Source organism: Macaca thibetana, chromosome 5, assembly GCF_024542745.1.
Source record: "Macaca thibetana thibetana isolate TM-01 chromosome 5, ASM2454274v1, whole genome shotgun sequence".
In the NCBI taxonomy this organism is placed as follows: Eukaryota; Metazoa; Chordata; class Mammalia; order Primates; family Cercopithecidae; genus Macaca; species Macaca thibetana.
Window position 1 is genome coordinate 81,330,369 of NC_065582.1, and position 17,526 is coordinate 81,347,894.

At 39.7% G+C, this 17,526-nt stretch overlaps 1 protein-coding gene across 3 annotated transcripts in view; it reads left to right on the top strand.

Annotated features, from left to right (window-relative positions):
- PAPSS1 (3'-phosphoadenosine 5'-phosphosulfate synthase 1) overlaps nucleotides 1–17,526 on the top strand; it is a 102,711-nt gene that overhangs the window by 60,242 nt on the left and 24,943 nt on the right. For all 3 annotated transcript variants that reach the window (XM_050790997.1, XM_050790998.1, XM_050790999.1), the window contains exon 10: nucleotides 8,510–8,778. In XM_050790997.1, coding sequence (XP_050646954.1) covers nucleotides 8,510–8,778 — 269 coding nt within the window. The remainder of the gene's footprint in view (nucleotides 1–8,509; nucleotides 8,779–17,526) is intronic.

Below are 17,526 nucleotides of genomic sequence, written 5' to 3' on the forward strand. Positions count from 1 at the left end.
CATGGATTTAATTACCTAATAGGGGTCGGCTTGGAGAGAAAGTTCTAGAAGATTTTTTCTAGTGCTTACTAAAATGTAAAACAATGATGAGTACAGGTAAATATAGCAGTGGAATATGTAAAGAAAGGTAGTCAATCAAAACCTGTGTAGTTTCATTATAGTGGTATAACTTGATTTGACATTATTTTGAATACCCTGGAAGCTAGATGCTAATATAGAATTTACCTTTCGTTTATTATAAAACTCACATGTTAAAACTGAATGGAACTATAGAATATTATTTGAATAATTCACTCATATAAATATGCTTTTTATGTCAGAATGTTTTACGTGACATATATATATACACACACACATATATATATATATGAATGTCATGTATCTCAGAATGTTTTACGTGACATTCATATATTGGAAGTGCACAGTGTATATATGGTGATGTATCACAGCAAATAATGATATATGAGCATTGTATCATACCATTGTACCAATGAAACATGACCATGATTTAAACAATAGAGAAAGTTGTTTAAAGCAAAAATTAAAAGAAACAACACTGTGTGTAGAAATTATTCTCAAAACAATTCATCAAACTGTCTTTGGGTACAAATTTTTGGTATAGAATTACAGAAGTAAAAGAAACTTAACAAGGAAGAATCAGCTGGTTAAGCCTAACATCACCAGATATACACTGTGTACTTCCAATATATGAATGTCATGTATCGCAGCAAATAATAGAACAATGGAACTTTTACCATGTTCACTTCATTTAAAAAATGTTTGTGGATCTTTATATGCCAGTATGCCATGTGCTGAGGATCCATAAATAAGTACTCTAGGAGCTTATGGTATAGAAGAGAGAGACATTAAACAATAACAGAAAAAGTTGTTTAAGAGGAGAATAGAGAAGCTGCAGATGCTGTTCTTTATAATACTGCTTTCTATATTATAAAGCACTCCAGGACAGGATTTTTATTTCAAACTTCCTGCTATTAGGTCTTTGACACAGAGGTGGGTAAATGATGTGCTTACCTTGATGCACCCATACTCTTTCTATACCTGCAAATTGAAGATTCTGTATCAGGGAACAGCATTCACTGTAGATTTGGGGAGGCTTTTTTAAGCCTTAAAATTTGAAGCATCCTGCAGTTGTGCTCCTAATTAATTCCCACCCACTGCAGAGATGGTTTGGCCCTAAGCACTGGTGCTGCTCTCTTTCATATTTTCTGTGTAGAAATCAGATGGATGTGGCTGAGAAAGGGCAGGTGAATGTGTTTGCCTTTTTGGGGTATATAGCTGGCCACCAAGCCGTGTTTGTGAACCAGAAACCCTCATTCCAAGCAACTGCAGAACAACTGGGAAAGAGCAGGCATTTCATTTGTGTTTGTGTTAGTGTCAGTGAACTCCAGAATGCTCCTGGTAGGCATTCAGAGTTCTGTGTTCAGACTCTGCTTCACCACCTAGCAGTTATGTGTTTGTGGGGAAATTACTTTTCTCTCTAAGGCTCATGGACAATTGATGAGGATATTGATGGTACCCAAAGCATAACATTTTACTTTAAAAAGTGAAATGAGATAAGATGTGTAAGGGACTTTAAACTGTACTGTTATGTAGTAAGAGATTAAGTTGTTGATATGGTTTGGCTGTCCTCCCAAATCTCATCTTGAATTGTAGTTCCCATAATCCGCATCTGTCATGGGAGGGACCCAGTGGGAGGTAGTTGAATCATAGGGGTTGTTTCCTCCATGACAGTAAGTTCTCAAAAGGTCTGATGGTTTTATAAGGGGCTTCCCCTTTTGCTTGGTTCTCATTCTCTCTCCTGCCACCATGTGAAGAACGATGTGTTTGCTTCCCCTTCCACCATGATTGTAAGTTTCCTGAGGCCTCCCCAGCTGTGTGGAACTGTGAGTCAATTAAACCTCTTTTCTTTATAAGTTACCCGGTCTTGGGCATTTCTTCAGAGCAGCATGGTAATACAGGTGCCTTAATTTTTGTTGTGTGAACTGAAGCTAGACATTATTCATGTGAAGGTTAGAGCAAGAATATCTGTTTATACCTAAGCTCTGCTGTAGACTGCTGAAATTTGAAGTGTTATGAATTTAATAAAATGGGTTAAGAACTGGAGGCCTCAGATGGGCCACCCACTCTTCAGTGCTCCGTAGTTCATACCTAGTCTGCTTAACTCATTCACATTTCTTTCTTGGCTCCTTTAGGGTTTTTGAGTGTGGGATCCCTTTTTACCCTTTTATGCTTTACTCCTGAATTTGAAGCAAATATTTGGCTTAAATTACTCATACAGAAACTTCTTTGAGTGCTGTACTTAGTGCTGCCTGTATAACAGCTCATTTCTCTTCTTTTTGGCTAACATGTTTTAGGCCCAATATACAGGAATGAATAATGACTGATATAAGTTAATAATGATGTCTCACTCTTTTTTGTCAGTGTGTGATTTAAGGGTCAGTGCATTAAGTCATTTCTGGCCATTGAGCTCTAAGGAAGAGGGTTTTCAGGAAAGATTCTCTTTCTGACAGTTTGGCTTATGCCAAACAAATTCTGTTTTTTTCACCCTTCTCTTTCTTCCTGTTTTGGATGTTTGGAGTTCCTGCAACCATTTTATATTCATGAAAATTCCAAATATGCTAACTTTTGTCCTTATACTGTGAGTTTCTCATCCAACCAGGGAATCATTTATCTCCAGATTTCTTATTCAAAGAGATAGCATATATTCAAATTATTTAAGATACTTCTAGTTGGGTTTTCTGTGATTTGCAACCAGAAGCATCTGGTAGTTTATTATCTGTACTCTTCTGTTTTCTGCTGGTGAACAGAAACATGTTTAATGGAGGACTTGCTGTGACCATGTTATTTAAATTTTTGCCAAAAATTGAATTCATATCTGGAACTGATGTTAGTAAATTAGTTGTTGGCATTGTTGAAAGGGTCTTATCAAGGAATTGTTCATAATTAGGGACTTTCATATTACATCTGTTTCGCACTCTTCTTTGTGAGCCAACCATTTTAAGTCATTTAGAGAATGTGTTGCATAATGAATGATTGCAACTTTGTTTAAAGTAGCTGAGAGCCAGTTATTAGCCATACATCAAACAACACAAATTGGAGTGTTATTTTATTTTTCCATTTTTATACTGAGGCAAATAAGCAACAGACCAAGGAGTTTACTTTGTAGTTCTTGTTCACTCTTTTAGGAAGCCAATAACAAGTCAGTTCTGATGTGTTCAGGGGAGAGAAAGCAGGGAATTTATTTATTTATTTTCTTAATCTAGGATTTCTTTTCTTACCTCTTCCTCCTCCTCCTCCCCTCATCTTAGAAGTACTTTGATTACCACATCTGGGCTACTGTCCTGTGCACAGCACTATCAGTGTGACTGTTCTTAGACCACTCTGTAGCTGGGAAGGATTGAGAAGTCTTTAATACCCACATCGGTGATTGCAAGGTGATATATTTCCAGATGGCAAGTTCTTTGAATTACCGATGATTGACCAATGTCCTGGAGGGGAAGAATGCGTTTCACTTATGCCAAGTCAGAGCCTGTTAGTGTTTATTAAACATAGAATATTGGTGTCCTGCTGATTGCAAAGGGAAGAGTTGACATAATTTCTTTCAGACTAGTGTGTGGTAGTACAGTGTTGAATAAATCTGAGAAAGCTTTATAGAGTTGCTGAATTACAAACTACATTTTAAGTGAGTAAATGGAGACATCAGAAGGATGTTTTAAGTAAAGTTAGGGATGGTACATGAGAAAGCTGAGTCAGAAGCAGATCTATGTTTGGCTCTGAAGTGGATAGTGGATCTCAGTGATAAGTGGCAGCAAGCCAGAGAGCTGAGATTGGGTGAGGGGAACCTGTGTCAGTCAGCTCCCAGCAGGAAGCAGAAGGCACACTCAGATGAGGCTTTGAGCATAATTCAATGAAGCGAGTATTTAAAGAAGGATGGTCAGAGTTAAGGGAACCTACAAGGAGTTGCTGAGATGTCCAGGGACTAGTGGCATTAAGCAGCGTTAGCCAGTCCCAAAGGGGTGAGAGCAGGAATCTGTGTTTCTGAAGCCAGGTGGGAGCTGTAGCTGTGGGAGGGCCGCTGGGCAGAAGCTGTTTGAAGGGTCACGGGCACAGCCAGAATCACAGTGCTGAGGCAGTTGATAGTGGGGAGAAGAGCTCCCCCAAAACTTTTCTCCGTCCATCCTCTGGTTGCCTGCTAATGCCTCCACCCTCGAGGCAGGAGGACAACAGCCCCGTCTAGGAGAAGCCCTGAGGGACCCCTGCACTCCCTGCCCCAGGACACCAGAGAATAGATGGGGAGGGGAATGGCAAATAAGCAGCACAGAACTTTATATACTGACACAAAGCTTTATAGTCAACATCTTACTTTAATTTGGAAGCATTTTTAGTCATGAGAATAGAAAATAGTTCATTGCTGCCATGCTTTAGAGTATGAATTTACCAGTTTGTGAAAAATTCTAATATCTTTATATTTGTTCAAGGGGTCCATCTCTCATTCCTTTATTTCTCCCCCCTCTCTCAAGCAGTTTGAGTAAAAGAAAGACTGTGAGTTTATGATAATCCCAAGGAAGGAGGAGAGATCAGATTGCTTTGTTCTTCCAGGTCCCTTCACAAAAACTCCCACAAAAACAAACATTAAACACACACACAACTCTGGCAACCCGTTCCATTGTCTTGTTTAGCTACTGTATTGATTTAGGGAAAAACAGAAATGTCTGTTCTTGGAGCTTTGGGGTAGAGAGGCAGATAGAAACCTTGGGTGGGAGGGAAGAAAGGAATTATTAATTACTGCTCTATGCAGTGCAGTCTTACAGTGAAGTTAAGATCTTACAGTGAAGTTAAGAGGAAAGAAGCGAGAAGATTTGTAATTCTGTGTTCAGTGGTTGGGGTGGATACTGGGGCTCTGGCTGTGGGCTGGGATGTGAAGCATAGTTCTGGAAAGTCTGAGGAAGGGTGACTAGGATTTAGGAGCACTGTCTTGCTCATCATCTCATTCATTTATTTGCTGAGCTTCAGATGTCTTTGGATACTCAGCTTGGAAAGAGTAGAGTCTGGGTTGCTCTGCACCGTGCCAAAACAGTCCTTGCTGGCAATGCCTCTAGGTGAAGCAGTCTGTGGCTTGTCCTACATGTTTTCAGGGAATGCTGATATCTTCATTTCCTTCCTTGTCACACATATGTGCTCAGGAAAACCTTCTTCACTTTCTTCTTCCTCTTCTACCTGCTGGAAGGAAAGGGATCAGACTTCACTTGTTTCCTTAGTGTGTTGGCTCCTGGACTAGATGATAGGAAATCCAGAGGAAAGGGAGAGAACTTGCTCTACTGGCAAGTTCCTTCACGTAGACATGCAGTACAGGAGAAGGAATAGGCTTTGGGGACCAGACCCAAATTTGGCTTGAGATGTGACAGTAATAGGAAAGGTAGAAGAATTGAGGGAAAGGGGTAGGTAATGAGCAATGTATATTGAAATAGTTTTTGTAATGCGTCTGTCCGGTGAACCGGAAGGAAGGACTTAGAGATGTGGCTAAGAGAAGCCATCTGTATGTGTGCAGTAATTGAACCCAGGTGTGGGGGTAAGCTTCCTGAATGAGTCTGTCAAGAAGGAATTTCATAGGGCCCAGCAGTAAGCCTTGTGGCTCCAAGAGAACCACAAGATGTCAGAAACAGGTGGTTAGACCAGAATAGCCAAGCGGAATAGACGTGTCATATGTTTGATTATAGCTGTGTAAAAATGTGTGCAACAAAGAGAAAAACTAGAAGATTGCACAAAACAAAAGACCATGCTTTCAGGACAGTGTGTTTATGGATGATTTTCTCATCAAATTTTATTGGGTTTCATGGTTTTTACTTTTAAAAAAAGCATAGAGAGGCAGATGAGATATAAAAGGTTGGTGAGGTTGGTGCCACAGTTAGAAGGCCTTAAGTGGTGTAGATTTTTATGTCAGTCAGTAGAGAGGTAAGGACCACTTAAATCAGGAAAGTGCCGTTTGAATTTGGCTCACGTTTCATCCTCACTGTTGATGGAACAGCAAGGAATTGGTTGAATCAATGAATCCAGTCCAGCAGTCTCATGTATAGGTGAAGACACCCATTCTTTCCTTCCCTCACTCTCTCCTCCACACTGTGGTAGTGCCGTCACCAGTCTTGTGGTAATAGTGTGGAGGAGTAAGTGAAGGAATCTTGTCATGTCCTACTGGAGTTGAGGGAACTATATTCCTTTTAATGTGTATTTACTCTTTTAGGTAACGTCTGTGCTCCCCTGCTCTGACTAGACTGCAAGCCCCTGGAGGGCAGGCCAATTTCACTACTTCCTCAGGCTCAGCATGTCTCCAACTGCATTTGCATCCTGTCCCTGGTGGATTTCTTCCCTGTCACTGGCTGTTGTGTAAAGTTGGATAGGGGAAGAAGACCTGTTTGAAGATAGATCTTGTGAAGAGATGAGGAAGGCTGAGTGTGCTGGTAATTAGTGTGCTGCAAATGAGATGTAGGGAACAGAAGGGACTCATTACATGTGGAGGACAGGGCAAGAAAGGAAGCTGAGCCTCTAAGGTGGGTAATGGTGAATTGCTGGTGAGGTGCCTGTGGAGCACTAAGAGGCGGTTGAGGAGACAGTAGTCTGAGTTTGGGTAGAGTTCTGGTCAGAAGACACAGTTTGTAAATCACTAGTACCTAGGGCTCTGCTCAGTGACCTCAGGCACCTGAGAGCAGAGTTGGGAGGGGCTTGACGGGGAGGGCGGCGCCTGTCCTTGCTGTTGTCATAGTGTGGCTTTATTCACTAGTGTGTAGACTGTGGTCTGTCAGATGAGCCTTCATGAGATGTCCCCGTTATTCTTTGAGCACTTCCCTTCTTAGTGGTACAAAAAGGTGTTCCAGCTCATGTTGTACTTTCCTTGCCCCAGCTAAAAGCTGCCATTTGCCAAGGAGCTCTTGTTTATTTAAGTGGGGAATGGTATTTAGAACGTAAAATTTGGGCTTTTGTTTTGCTTCTTGCCACTGGGTAGTCACTGTTTGTGGGACCAAACGATGGTCCTACAAAAAAAAAGAAAAAAAAGGATAAAATGAAGAGGTGTGTGTGTGTGTATATCTGTAGTTCTAGTGGTCAAAAGGGATATTTTGGGATCTTTTATGTCCATATGTATAACAAAATTTGAAGTACATTGAAAAGGATAGAAAAATGTTAGGTCTGTATCCATTGAGAAGGATAGAAAAATGTTAGGTCCATATGTAAAACAAACTTTGAAGTACATTGAGAAGGATAGAAAAAAATGTTAGGTCTATATCCATTGAGAAGGATAGAAAAATGTTAGGTCCATATGTAAAACAAAATTTGAAGTACATTGAGAAGGATAGAAAAATGTGAGGTCTATTTCCCTCCTCCCATCCCAAAGCAAAATAATTTTAAATGCTTGTACATCAAAACTTTTCTGTCTTTTGTACCTAATGTCGTATCAGCTGTTTCCTTTGTGAAAACCAGCCCTGTTCTGTTCATGTATAAAGGTAACGTGAGGAACTTCCAAGAGTAGTGATCATGCTGTAAATCTTGGATTTTACATGATGTGGCAAAACAAAAACAAAAAATTCCAGTTAAGTAGGATGCCACAGTCTTCCTGTGATACCTTTTTGTTATGGTGATAGAAGAGGGTCAGAATTGAGAGTAAATTGGAGAAAATGTACTATTTGGCTTACAGATTGTTAGAGGAGAGAGGCTGTTCCTCTCTCTGAGTCGACCTTAGATCAGCATGGCATGATGCTTTGTCAGGTATTGTGAGGGCGGCGAAATACAGAGCTCCTCTAACCGGATTAGAAAGGTCTCCTGCTAGCAAGCACCAGGTAGGAATGAAGCCAGGGTTGTAAGCAGGAGATAAGGAGTTAACCAGTTTCATCTGTCTAGTAGTTTTCATTGTTTTACGGGATATTGTTGTTGCTAAACTATAATCTAGAATTCAGACCTTCGATCATAAAACAAAATATGGTTCTAGTCGAGCAGAGTAATCGTAAGTGAGCATGTTTGGACAGTAAGTAAATTTTTGAAACTACAAATATATGTCTCTACCTTTCTGTCTCCCTTAATAAAGCATTATCTTAGGTCCTTTGGAGGGATTGATCTGATGGGTAACTGAGGCACAGACCAAAAATTTATATCTGTGGTAAGCAGTGGATCCACGATGTTAGAATCAGAAAGTCTGATGATTGCTCTCATTTCCCATGAATGCAAGAAAGTAATTCTTATAAATCCATGATTGCTATATTACATATCCTCAGATAAGTATGATTTACTTAATATTGTATAGTAGAAGTATAGGTCATGTTATCCTAGAGTAAATGGTCAGAGCAGTACATTTTTTTTTTTTTTTTTTTACCAGTTTTCTGATTTCTGAGTTTGCATATGTTTGCTTAATCCTGAGTATCAAGTTTTAAGAAAAATTGCGTATCCTTTGGAAGGTAATCTGTTAGAAGCGTGCTATTCTTAACTCTGGAAATTCTCTTTTCAGATGCTGTCTTTGCATTTCAATTACGCAACCCAGTGCACAATGGACATGCCCTGTTAATGCAGGATACCCATAAGCAACTTCTAGAGAGGGGCTACCGGCGCCCCGTCCTCCTCCTCCACCCTCTGGGTGGCTGGACAAAGGATGATGACGTTCCTTTGATGTGGCGTATGAAGCAGCATGCTGCAGTGTTGGAAGAAGGAGTTCTGAATCCTGAGACGACAGTGGTGGCCATCTTCCCATCTCCCATGATGTATGCCGGACCAACAGAGGTAGACTGCTTGTAAGATTTTCACTGCAGCAGTGTTAAAGCCACTCTTACCAACACAGCTAGTGTCACCATCCAATTGCTTTTTCTCTGCTGTGTAGGTCTGTTCCAAACATTTAGCATACATGACATCCTCTCCTGCTCATTAGGGATGTTCCCTGGATGTTAGGGACAGCCTCGAGAAAGGAAAGGTGGGGAGAGGTTTCACTTGCTCTTGTGGGTCTTAGTGCCAGTTGTGAAGGAGGGGATGTTCCCTGCAAACAGGGCTGGGTGTGTTTGGGAAGTTATGCCACAAGCTCCTCTTGTAATTGCTGGCCACATTGCAGACACAACAACAACACTGATCTTGTCCCGTTACCAAAGTTCTAGGTCTTTGTTAAAGAGGGGAGCTGGGCAAAGCCTTTTTGTTTATATTCTTCTCTGTGTCCTTGTGTTTTCAGAGATAGGCACATTCCTTTCCTCTAGGTATAGGATGGGCACCTCTGGAATGAGGGTCTTTTGACCTACTTCAGGGGAAGATCTGCTACATTTTTATGACTGCCTTAGGGGAAGGTGAGAGTGGCTTGGTTTTTTCTGCTGTTTTCTCAAATGCCAAGGTGCCATATTTTGAAGTAGTGTGTCCTGAACCGTATCAGTATGCTAGCTGCAGCAACTCCTTCCCTGGCCTCAGATTCAACTCTGCTCACTACCTGCAAGAGCATGGTCTAGTGGAAATAATACAAGACTGTTGCCGAGCAGTCCAGGCACAGTTCTGGGCCTGGGTTGCCACCAGCTGGTTTGTAATCTCACATTAGACTTCTTGAGACCTCTCTAGACTATGTTTAAGTGCACAGTAAGTGGAATAGGTAGGACTAAGGGTTCTTTAAGATTCTGTCCCATTCTGATCAGTTCCTAATTTGTCTTATTTTCTTTTAACTTCACATTGACGTATACACACACACACACACACACACACACACACGAGAAAGTATACATGAAAAAGTATATATGATTTGAGTTGCAGACGTATTAAAAGAAAAAGCACATCTTTCATAGATGCAAGTAAATGAATTTTTCCCATTGGAACAGCGGCATACAATCAGCTTCCAGATTAAAAAAAAATTTTATCAGCACCCAGAAGTTTTTCTTCTTGCCCCTTTCTGTTCACTACTTGTCCTCACCATAGGAGTCATCAGTACCCTCACATTAACATCATAGGCCCAATTAGCTTGTCTTTAAGATTGGATACCCTGGGAGCAGACTCTGAGAGTGAGGTGAGAGTTCAGGAAGTCTCTTAGGGAGAACTCTTGGGATCAACACCTCTGGAAGGGAAGAGAAAGGAAGGGAGCAGGATTCTGTAGAGGGGGAGGTCGAGCTACAAGTCAGTCTCAGTGGAGGCTTTAGTTGAGTCCATGGGGAGCTCTGGAAAGGCCCTTCAGAGATGTCCAAAGTTGCATGGGAAATAGGCATTATACCTCAGTGTTTCCAGGGGTTGGCTGCCCATGGGAGGGGGCTTACCTTTGGGTGCTGCTTCTCCTTTCAATAGAAGCAATTTCTGAGCGGGGTGACAGCTGCTGGGTGTCTGCTGGCAGCCGAGAACCTGGAGAGCCCGCTCCCTTCCTGCAGAAGGCCTGAGTATTGCATCACAGCGTTAAGTCCAGCTGGTTTTTAGTATTTCTGTAATTCAAATCATACCACATATGCTCTTTTGTGTCTGGCTTCTTTCACTTTACATTGTGCTTGTGAAACTCACCTCTATTGTTATGTAATTAGTGGCAGATTGTTCATTCTTGGGGCTGTGTGGTGTTTCGTTGTGTGATTATACCCAATATTGTTGATGGGCATTTGGGCACTGTACAGATTTTTGCTCTTAAGAATAGTGCTGGCGTGAAGAGTTAAGTGCATGTGTTTTTGTGGACATTTCTGTTAGTTATACCAGGGAGGAGAATTGCTAGGTCCTGGGATATGTATTTGTTCAGTGTTAGTAGATTCTGCCAGTCAGTTTTTTGATGTGGTTGTACCAGTTTACACTCCCATCAGCAGTGTATTGCCTCATCAGTACTTGAGTATCCTTTTCATTTTAGCCATTTTGGTCCTTTAGTCCTGATTACTTAGCCAAGCACTCTGTAATACTTTTTCTACTTCTTAACCAGCCTCAAAAAATCTCCTCATTGAACCAGTTTCACTGAAATGGAGTCTTAGTAAATGCGTTGTAGTTATAAAGGATTGAGAAATAGAATATAATGATAGTCCATATTTTATTGATTTCTTACTATATTTTTCAGACAATATTCTGAATGCTTTACATATGTTAACTAAATCCTTATAAAGATTGCTAGTTAATGTATAACTTATAAGTTATTTGTTTTAAGTTTTATGTTAGGTTTTATAACTTATGTTATAAGGATTAATCCTTATAAGAGGGTAGGTACTGTTGTTATTCACAATTCACATCTGAGGAACCTGAAGTAGGGAGGTTAAACTATGTTCGAGATCACATAGTAGTAGTAAATGGTAGAGATAAAATCTAAACCTAAGTAATCTGGCTCCAGAGCTATGTACTATAATTTCACATAATTTTTAATATTATTATATAACATTAAGATATTTTTAAAAATGTGTAGCCACATCTTTTTTGAAAAGACTAGAAATAAATTCTTATAATATCCTATAAGAGTTCCAAAATAGTGAGTTAGGATGGCCCTAGCAACATTCGTTAGAGGTGGAATCTCCAAACAAACTTATTTTTTTTTCAGAGCCTAGAGTTGTGGGTTGTGATATTCTTTGTATAATATGTATTCTTAATCTTTGTATTCTTACAATACCTGACTCGTGATATTGGTATTATCTGCCTATATTTCTGTTGTTGAGAGGAGCAAACAGGATCAATGTAAATCATGTAACATATTGCCTGGCTCATGACAATATGTGGCAATTGGGCTTCCTTTAAAAAACTGCTTTGCTGCAAATTCTCAGCATTTCTAGGATTCTGGCCCCACATCCAAGGAACTGTCTATATCTCTAGGCTGCTTCATAAGTCTATGAAGTCCTAGAGTTTGATTATGACAGGGAGCCTGGGATGACCTACTGCCTAACAGGTTTCATGTCAGAGCGTGTGTCTTAGCCCTGATTTGGGATATCCTTTGGTGTTTAATAATGTATAAAGCTAATATAAAGAAATTGAAAATACCCATTTTATGAGTGCCTATGCATGTGTCACTCACTGAATAGCTGCTTTGCATGCATTAGGTTACCCCACAACTTGGTGAGGAAGGTTTTATTCTTGTTTTACCAGTGAGATTACTGAAGCACAGAGAGGCTAAGTGACTTAACTGTAGTCTGTCAAAGAAGACCAGAGCTGTACAGTGATTAAAGTAATAAAAACAGAACTTTATTCAGGAAGTATTGCAACAGGAGAATAAAGACCTCAGTGTAGAACTGGGCTCAACTCTGAATACAGCATAGACAGGTGGGGATTGATAGCCAAGGACAGGGTGGAGGTAAGTGGATGGAAAACTACTGAGAGGAAACATTGGAAGCAGGGGATTCTGGGATAAGTGGGATTTTTGCTGAAGGCAGGCCAGGATCATCAGGTACCTGGGAAGTGGGTGGAAGATAAGGAATTTGATCAGATAATGAGGGTGAGCAGATACTGAGAATAGAGGATTCTCAATAAACAAACTTGGCAAGATTTTTGCTACAGTTGGGCAATGCAGGCCTGATAAGGATGGACACCAAAGGTCAAGGCTTAGAGGGCTCAGAGGAGCCTGACTAGTTAGTGTCTGTCTAGGAGAGACGCAGAACTGGAACTGAAACTTGGGCCTATTTTTTTTTCTTCTAGGGCTCCTTGCTGCCAGGAAGCCTCAAAGTAACTTTGGGCTTTGGCATTTGGAGGGAAGGCCAAGAAGTTAGTTGTTCTGGGTGCCTACAGAGCTCCCAGGTTTTCTAGGGAGACTAAGAGGCACGTTAAAGCTGTGTCTGCCTCTACATCTCTGTCTGGAGTGTGAATTGTGAGCGTAAGAGATGTGGTTCTTTTCAGGAAGGCCCAGCTCTGATGCCTGAGCAAAAGGTGGTTTTTTAACTTCTGAGTTTGTGAAGAATAAGCTTTAGAAATTCTAGTAAACATCTTAATATTTCAGACCATGAAGTGTTTTAATGTTTTTGGACTGGCAGTATTTAGGCTGTTGGATTGCGCTACTTAGGAAAAGTATCTCTTTTTCTCAAGGACCTAACTTGTGTGTTTGACTTATTTGGCTTATTTGCAGCCATAAGTGAAGAATTTTTTTGTAATAAAAAAAACACCCTCATTTTTGTAGCTTTTCCAGTGACATCAGGAAAAAGTCTGTCAGTAATGCTTATTTGCCAGCTAATAATAATAAAATAAAAACAATGACTCTTCCTTTAATCGTTTTCTGTAGGTCATTTAGAAGGCATTGGTACCAGATTTGTTTCCTTAGCACAAATGCTTTTCAGAACCATGAGCAGCTGTTAAGCCTATTTGGTTATCAACAGGATGTTCCTGATTTTCCAGTCTGTAAAGATTTTATGGCTTGAATCCTAAATTCCATTTCAGGAATGGAGGAGGCGAGGATGTGGAGGGAGTGTTAACTTTCTAATGCTAAAATGGTGTTATAGATACACATTTTGTCTTTCTGAGGTATTAATTGACTATGTAGGAAATTCTGTTTGTCTCATCTCACTAAATACTAAGTCCATTTTTGTGAAGGATAAATAATACTTTCTAAGACCTGTGACATGAAAGTGTCAAAAGTAAGATGTTTTTGAGAATGTGGATATATGTTACTAACAGATATACCCTTGGTTTATGAAGTTTTAATGAGGATTACCAGTTGAATTTGGGGGAAAATGCAGTTGGAGGTAGAGATTATCCTTTGCCGTGAAAATTACCCATGCACTGTTAAATAACTCTTTAAAAGAAACTGATTCTGTGTAAGCGAGTGGATACCCTTCACCAGGGACAGTAGAACATACTATGACATGGATGCCAGTGTGCTTGTTTAATTAGTCCATGCTTTACAACAGTATTTGGAGCAATGAGTAGGGTGTCTGTTAGGATATAAACTTGTTCTTCCCTCTACACACTTCCAAGAGCTCTAGCAACTGATGTTACTTCTTGAGATCTGAGTCTAATTATATAAGCCATAGACACCTAAGTTTTACTTGTACCTTTGACTCTCTTTGGGGGTCTTTGTTAATTTTGTCTTCTCATTTATCTTGTTCCAAAGTTTCTTGAGTAGTATGATACTGTTCACAATCTCTTTTCCAAAATCTTTAGGATTATGTATTACTTATTTCTCCTGATGGGTCTGGGATGGTACCCCCATGTTAAAGCACATTAATATTCCTGTAGCAAAGTGAATGATTTTTCTCACAAATAGGGTCGGCAAAAAGGCTGATTGAAACTTCCTCAGTTTTGATCAGGTTTTGCTACCAAGTGAGTTACAAAACTAGGTTTTTAGATTTCAGAAGTTTCAATAAGCAATTGTGGGCCTGTACCACAAATACATTTAGAGTGTGTTGATTTACTATGAAAGTAATTTTGGGGATCCCTGTAGTCTTTTTTTTTTTTTTTTTTTTTTTTTTTTTTTGAGACGGAGTCTCGCTCTGCCGCCCAGGCTGGAGTGCAGTGGCCGGATCTCAGCTCACTGCAAGCTCCGCCTCCCGGGTTTACGCCATTCTCCTGCCTCAGCCTCCCGAGTAGCTGGGACTACAGGCGCCCGCCACCTCGCCCGGCTAGTTTTTTTTTTTTTTTTTTTGAGACGGAGTCTCACGCTGTTGCCCAGGCTGGAGTGCAGTGGCGCGATCTCGGCTCACTGCAAGCTCCGCCTCCCGGGTTCCCGCCATTCTCCTGCCTCAGCCTCCCGAGTAGCTGGGACTACAGGCGCCCGCCACCGCGCCCGGCTAATTTTTTGTATTTTTAGTAGAGACGGGGTTTCACTGTGGTCTCGATCTCTTGACCTTGTGATCCGCCCGCCTCGGCCTCCCAAAGTGCTGGGATTACAGGCTTGAGCCACCGCGCCTGGCCGCCCGGCTAGTTTTTTGTATTTTTTAGTAGAGACGGGGTTTCACCATGTTAGCCAGGATGGTCTTGATCTCCCGAACTCGTGATCCGCCCGTCTCGGCCTCCCAAAGTGCTGGGATTACAGGCTTGAGCCACCGTGCCCGGTCCCTGTAGTCTTTTTTTATATACTTTTGGCTTATCTATGTCTTGAGAACTGAACTTATTTCATTAGGAAACATCAGATTTTGCAGGTGTTATAGGTTGCTTTTCATAGGGGAAAAATGTCATTTTTTTTTTCTCTTAATAGAGTTTCAGTTCAGAATTTGTTCTTGCTTGTTTCTTACTAAAGCAGTATCAAATTCAGATTTGTCTGTTAGTCTGATTTTTCAGGTTTTCTGATTTCCCAGGTAGGTAATCTATACAGCTTCCTCCCTAAGTGTCCTTGACACAGTGTCAGTAGCTCAGTATGAATATGAATGTGTGGGTTTTGGGATCTCACAGACCCAGGTCCAAAGACTTGATCCTTCACTAGTTCATTTTGCAGCTAGGATATGTTATTTGAATTCTCCAAGTCCCTGTTTTCTTATTTGTAAAACAGGAATAATAACTACCTTATTGATTTGCTTTAAACGTTAAATAATATTTATAAAACATTTTGTACAGTGACTGGCATATTAGGAAGAGCTTGTTAATTGTTACCTAGTTTAATTTCCTCTTCTCACCCTAATGAAGGACCTCATGAAATATTTTCCAGTGCCTTATCACCATGGTTGCCTTCCTCTATTTTCTTAGAATAATAATCAGTGGGAGGGCAGAGAGCCTCTTGAGGGCCCCTGGGTTTGAGGGGCAGGAAGAAGAGGTGGAGACTGAGCGTTTCCGGGCTTGCTGTCTCTACTCTGAGCCCCCACTCTGGGAGGGCTGATACTGTCCTCACCTGACTGGGGGTCTGGGCTCAGCCAGGGCAAGGTCACTTCCAAGAATAAAAGTAGTTTGGTTGCTGATTGTTCTGAAAAAAATGCAGCTCTTACATTTGAGGTATATCTTTTTGGAGATTGAGACATTATTCTTAAAGATAAAGGAAATTTGGGGGAAATTCTGTATATGTTGTATTGGACCTCATATATGAAATAAATAATTCAGACTCCATAATCTAGACTCCCTTTGAGCCCTTAAAATTGTTTGAGAGTTTTTGTAAGGTATGTTTAATTCTCTCCTACAAGATGAAGAATGAAACGTCTAAGTAACTTTCATAATTTTTGCATTGCAAACTAGAAATGTGACTCTCATGAGGCAACTGTTCAGTATCAGTACAGAGTAATAGAACTTAATAGAGGCACTTAGAATATCAGTTGTATTAATACAAAGAAGATCAAAAGCCACAGTATCAGGAATCTGTATGCTGGGAGGATGAGCGTTGCCTTTCACTTGCCTGTCTAGATTCTCCCAGTCAGCTTGAAGAGTTTAAAATAATTCCAATCTCTGGAAAATCAAGAGGCAGGCCACTATGATTCGGGAATTTCAAGAAAATGTATTAATGCTAGATAATGTACAACCAAGATTAGGGATATTTTAATATCAAACTCATCAGATTAATTAAGGTATAGATTTTTTACACAGCAAAATTAGGTAATGCATTTGACTTCCTAAGGAATTTTTATACATTTTTGACAGTGTAGAAAATAATATTCAAACATTTACTAAAAAAAAGTTTCTGTGCCTGATGTTCTTTTATAAACCCTTTGAGTATATAAAGTTGGCCTTAGAGAATGTTGACTTTAATAAAATTTATTACACTTAAATAAATGCAGATTTTGGTGTGAAGATACAAAGAAATAAACTACTTAAGTGGGACTTAAAATTTAATTGTTCAATTCATTATTCTCAGTATTTTTAATTCAGAAAAATTGAAAATGTCATATATCTAATCTGCCAGATTTCTGGAACAGTGAAAGTTCTCAACCTTTAGGTGTGGGGAGAGAATGGTTTAGTGGTAGTGGTATTATATGTAAGCGGTATAGTCCATTTTATAATTTTATAATGTAACTTTAAATTTGAAAAGTATGTTTTTAATTTGTTTTTGTTTTAGAAACTACTGAAAATAAAATTTACCAAATTTTTTTTTGCCAGGTTTGGAAGTGGGGAGATAAGTGATAGACACTATTTTCAAATGGATTTGGAATGTATATAAACATCAGGTTTATAAAAAGGGGCATGGATTAAAAGGTTAAGAAACTCTTCTCAATAACGTGCCATATTGGGATGAATCTAGAACTATTCTGACTCTGAAGGATTTTATATTATAAATGTTGTGTGTGGAGATACGTAACTGAGGTTCTTATCTATCAGCAATCATTGACTTATCAGTCATGTGGTATCTTAACCTATGATGGATGGCAAGGAGAAGCCATTATAGAATTAAAATTTTCATAGATAAATTTTTTAAAGCATTGACTATAATTTGGATCAGAAACTACTTTCCTATTCTCACTATTGGATAGTAAACTTAACTAATTCTTACTGGTATGACTCACAGTATGGAAATTAAGTAAAAATTTGAGTAAACCTTAGCTCCACAAATGTCCTTGGGAAGGAAATTTTGAAACAAATATCTGTTTATTTTAATTATAGTTATTTATTTTTAGTAACCCATATTCTGCCTTCCATTTTGATAAGACAATTCTCAAACCCTATCTAAAGGTGAAATGAGATAATTGTTGAACCTAAGTATTATTTACTTGAATTTGGTCCTCC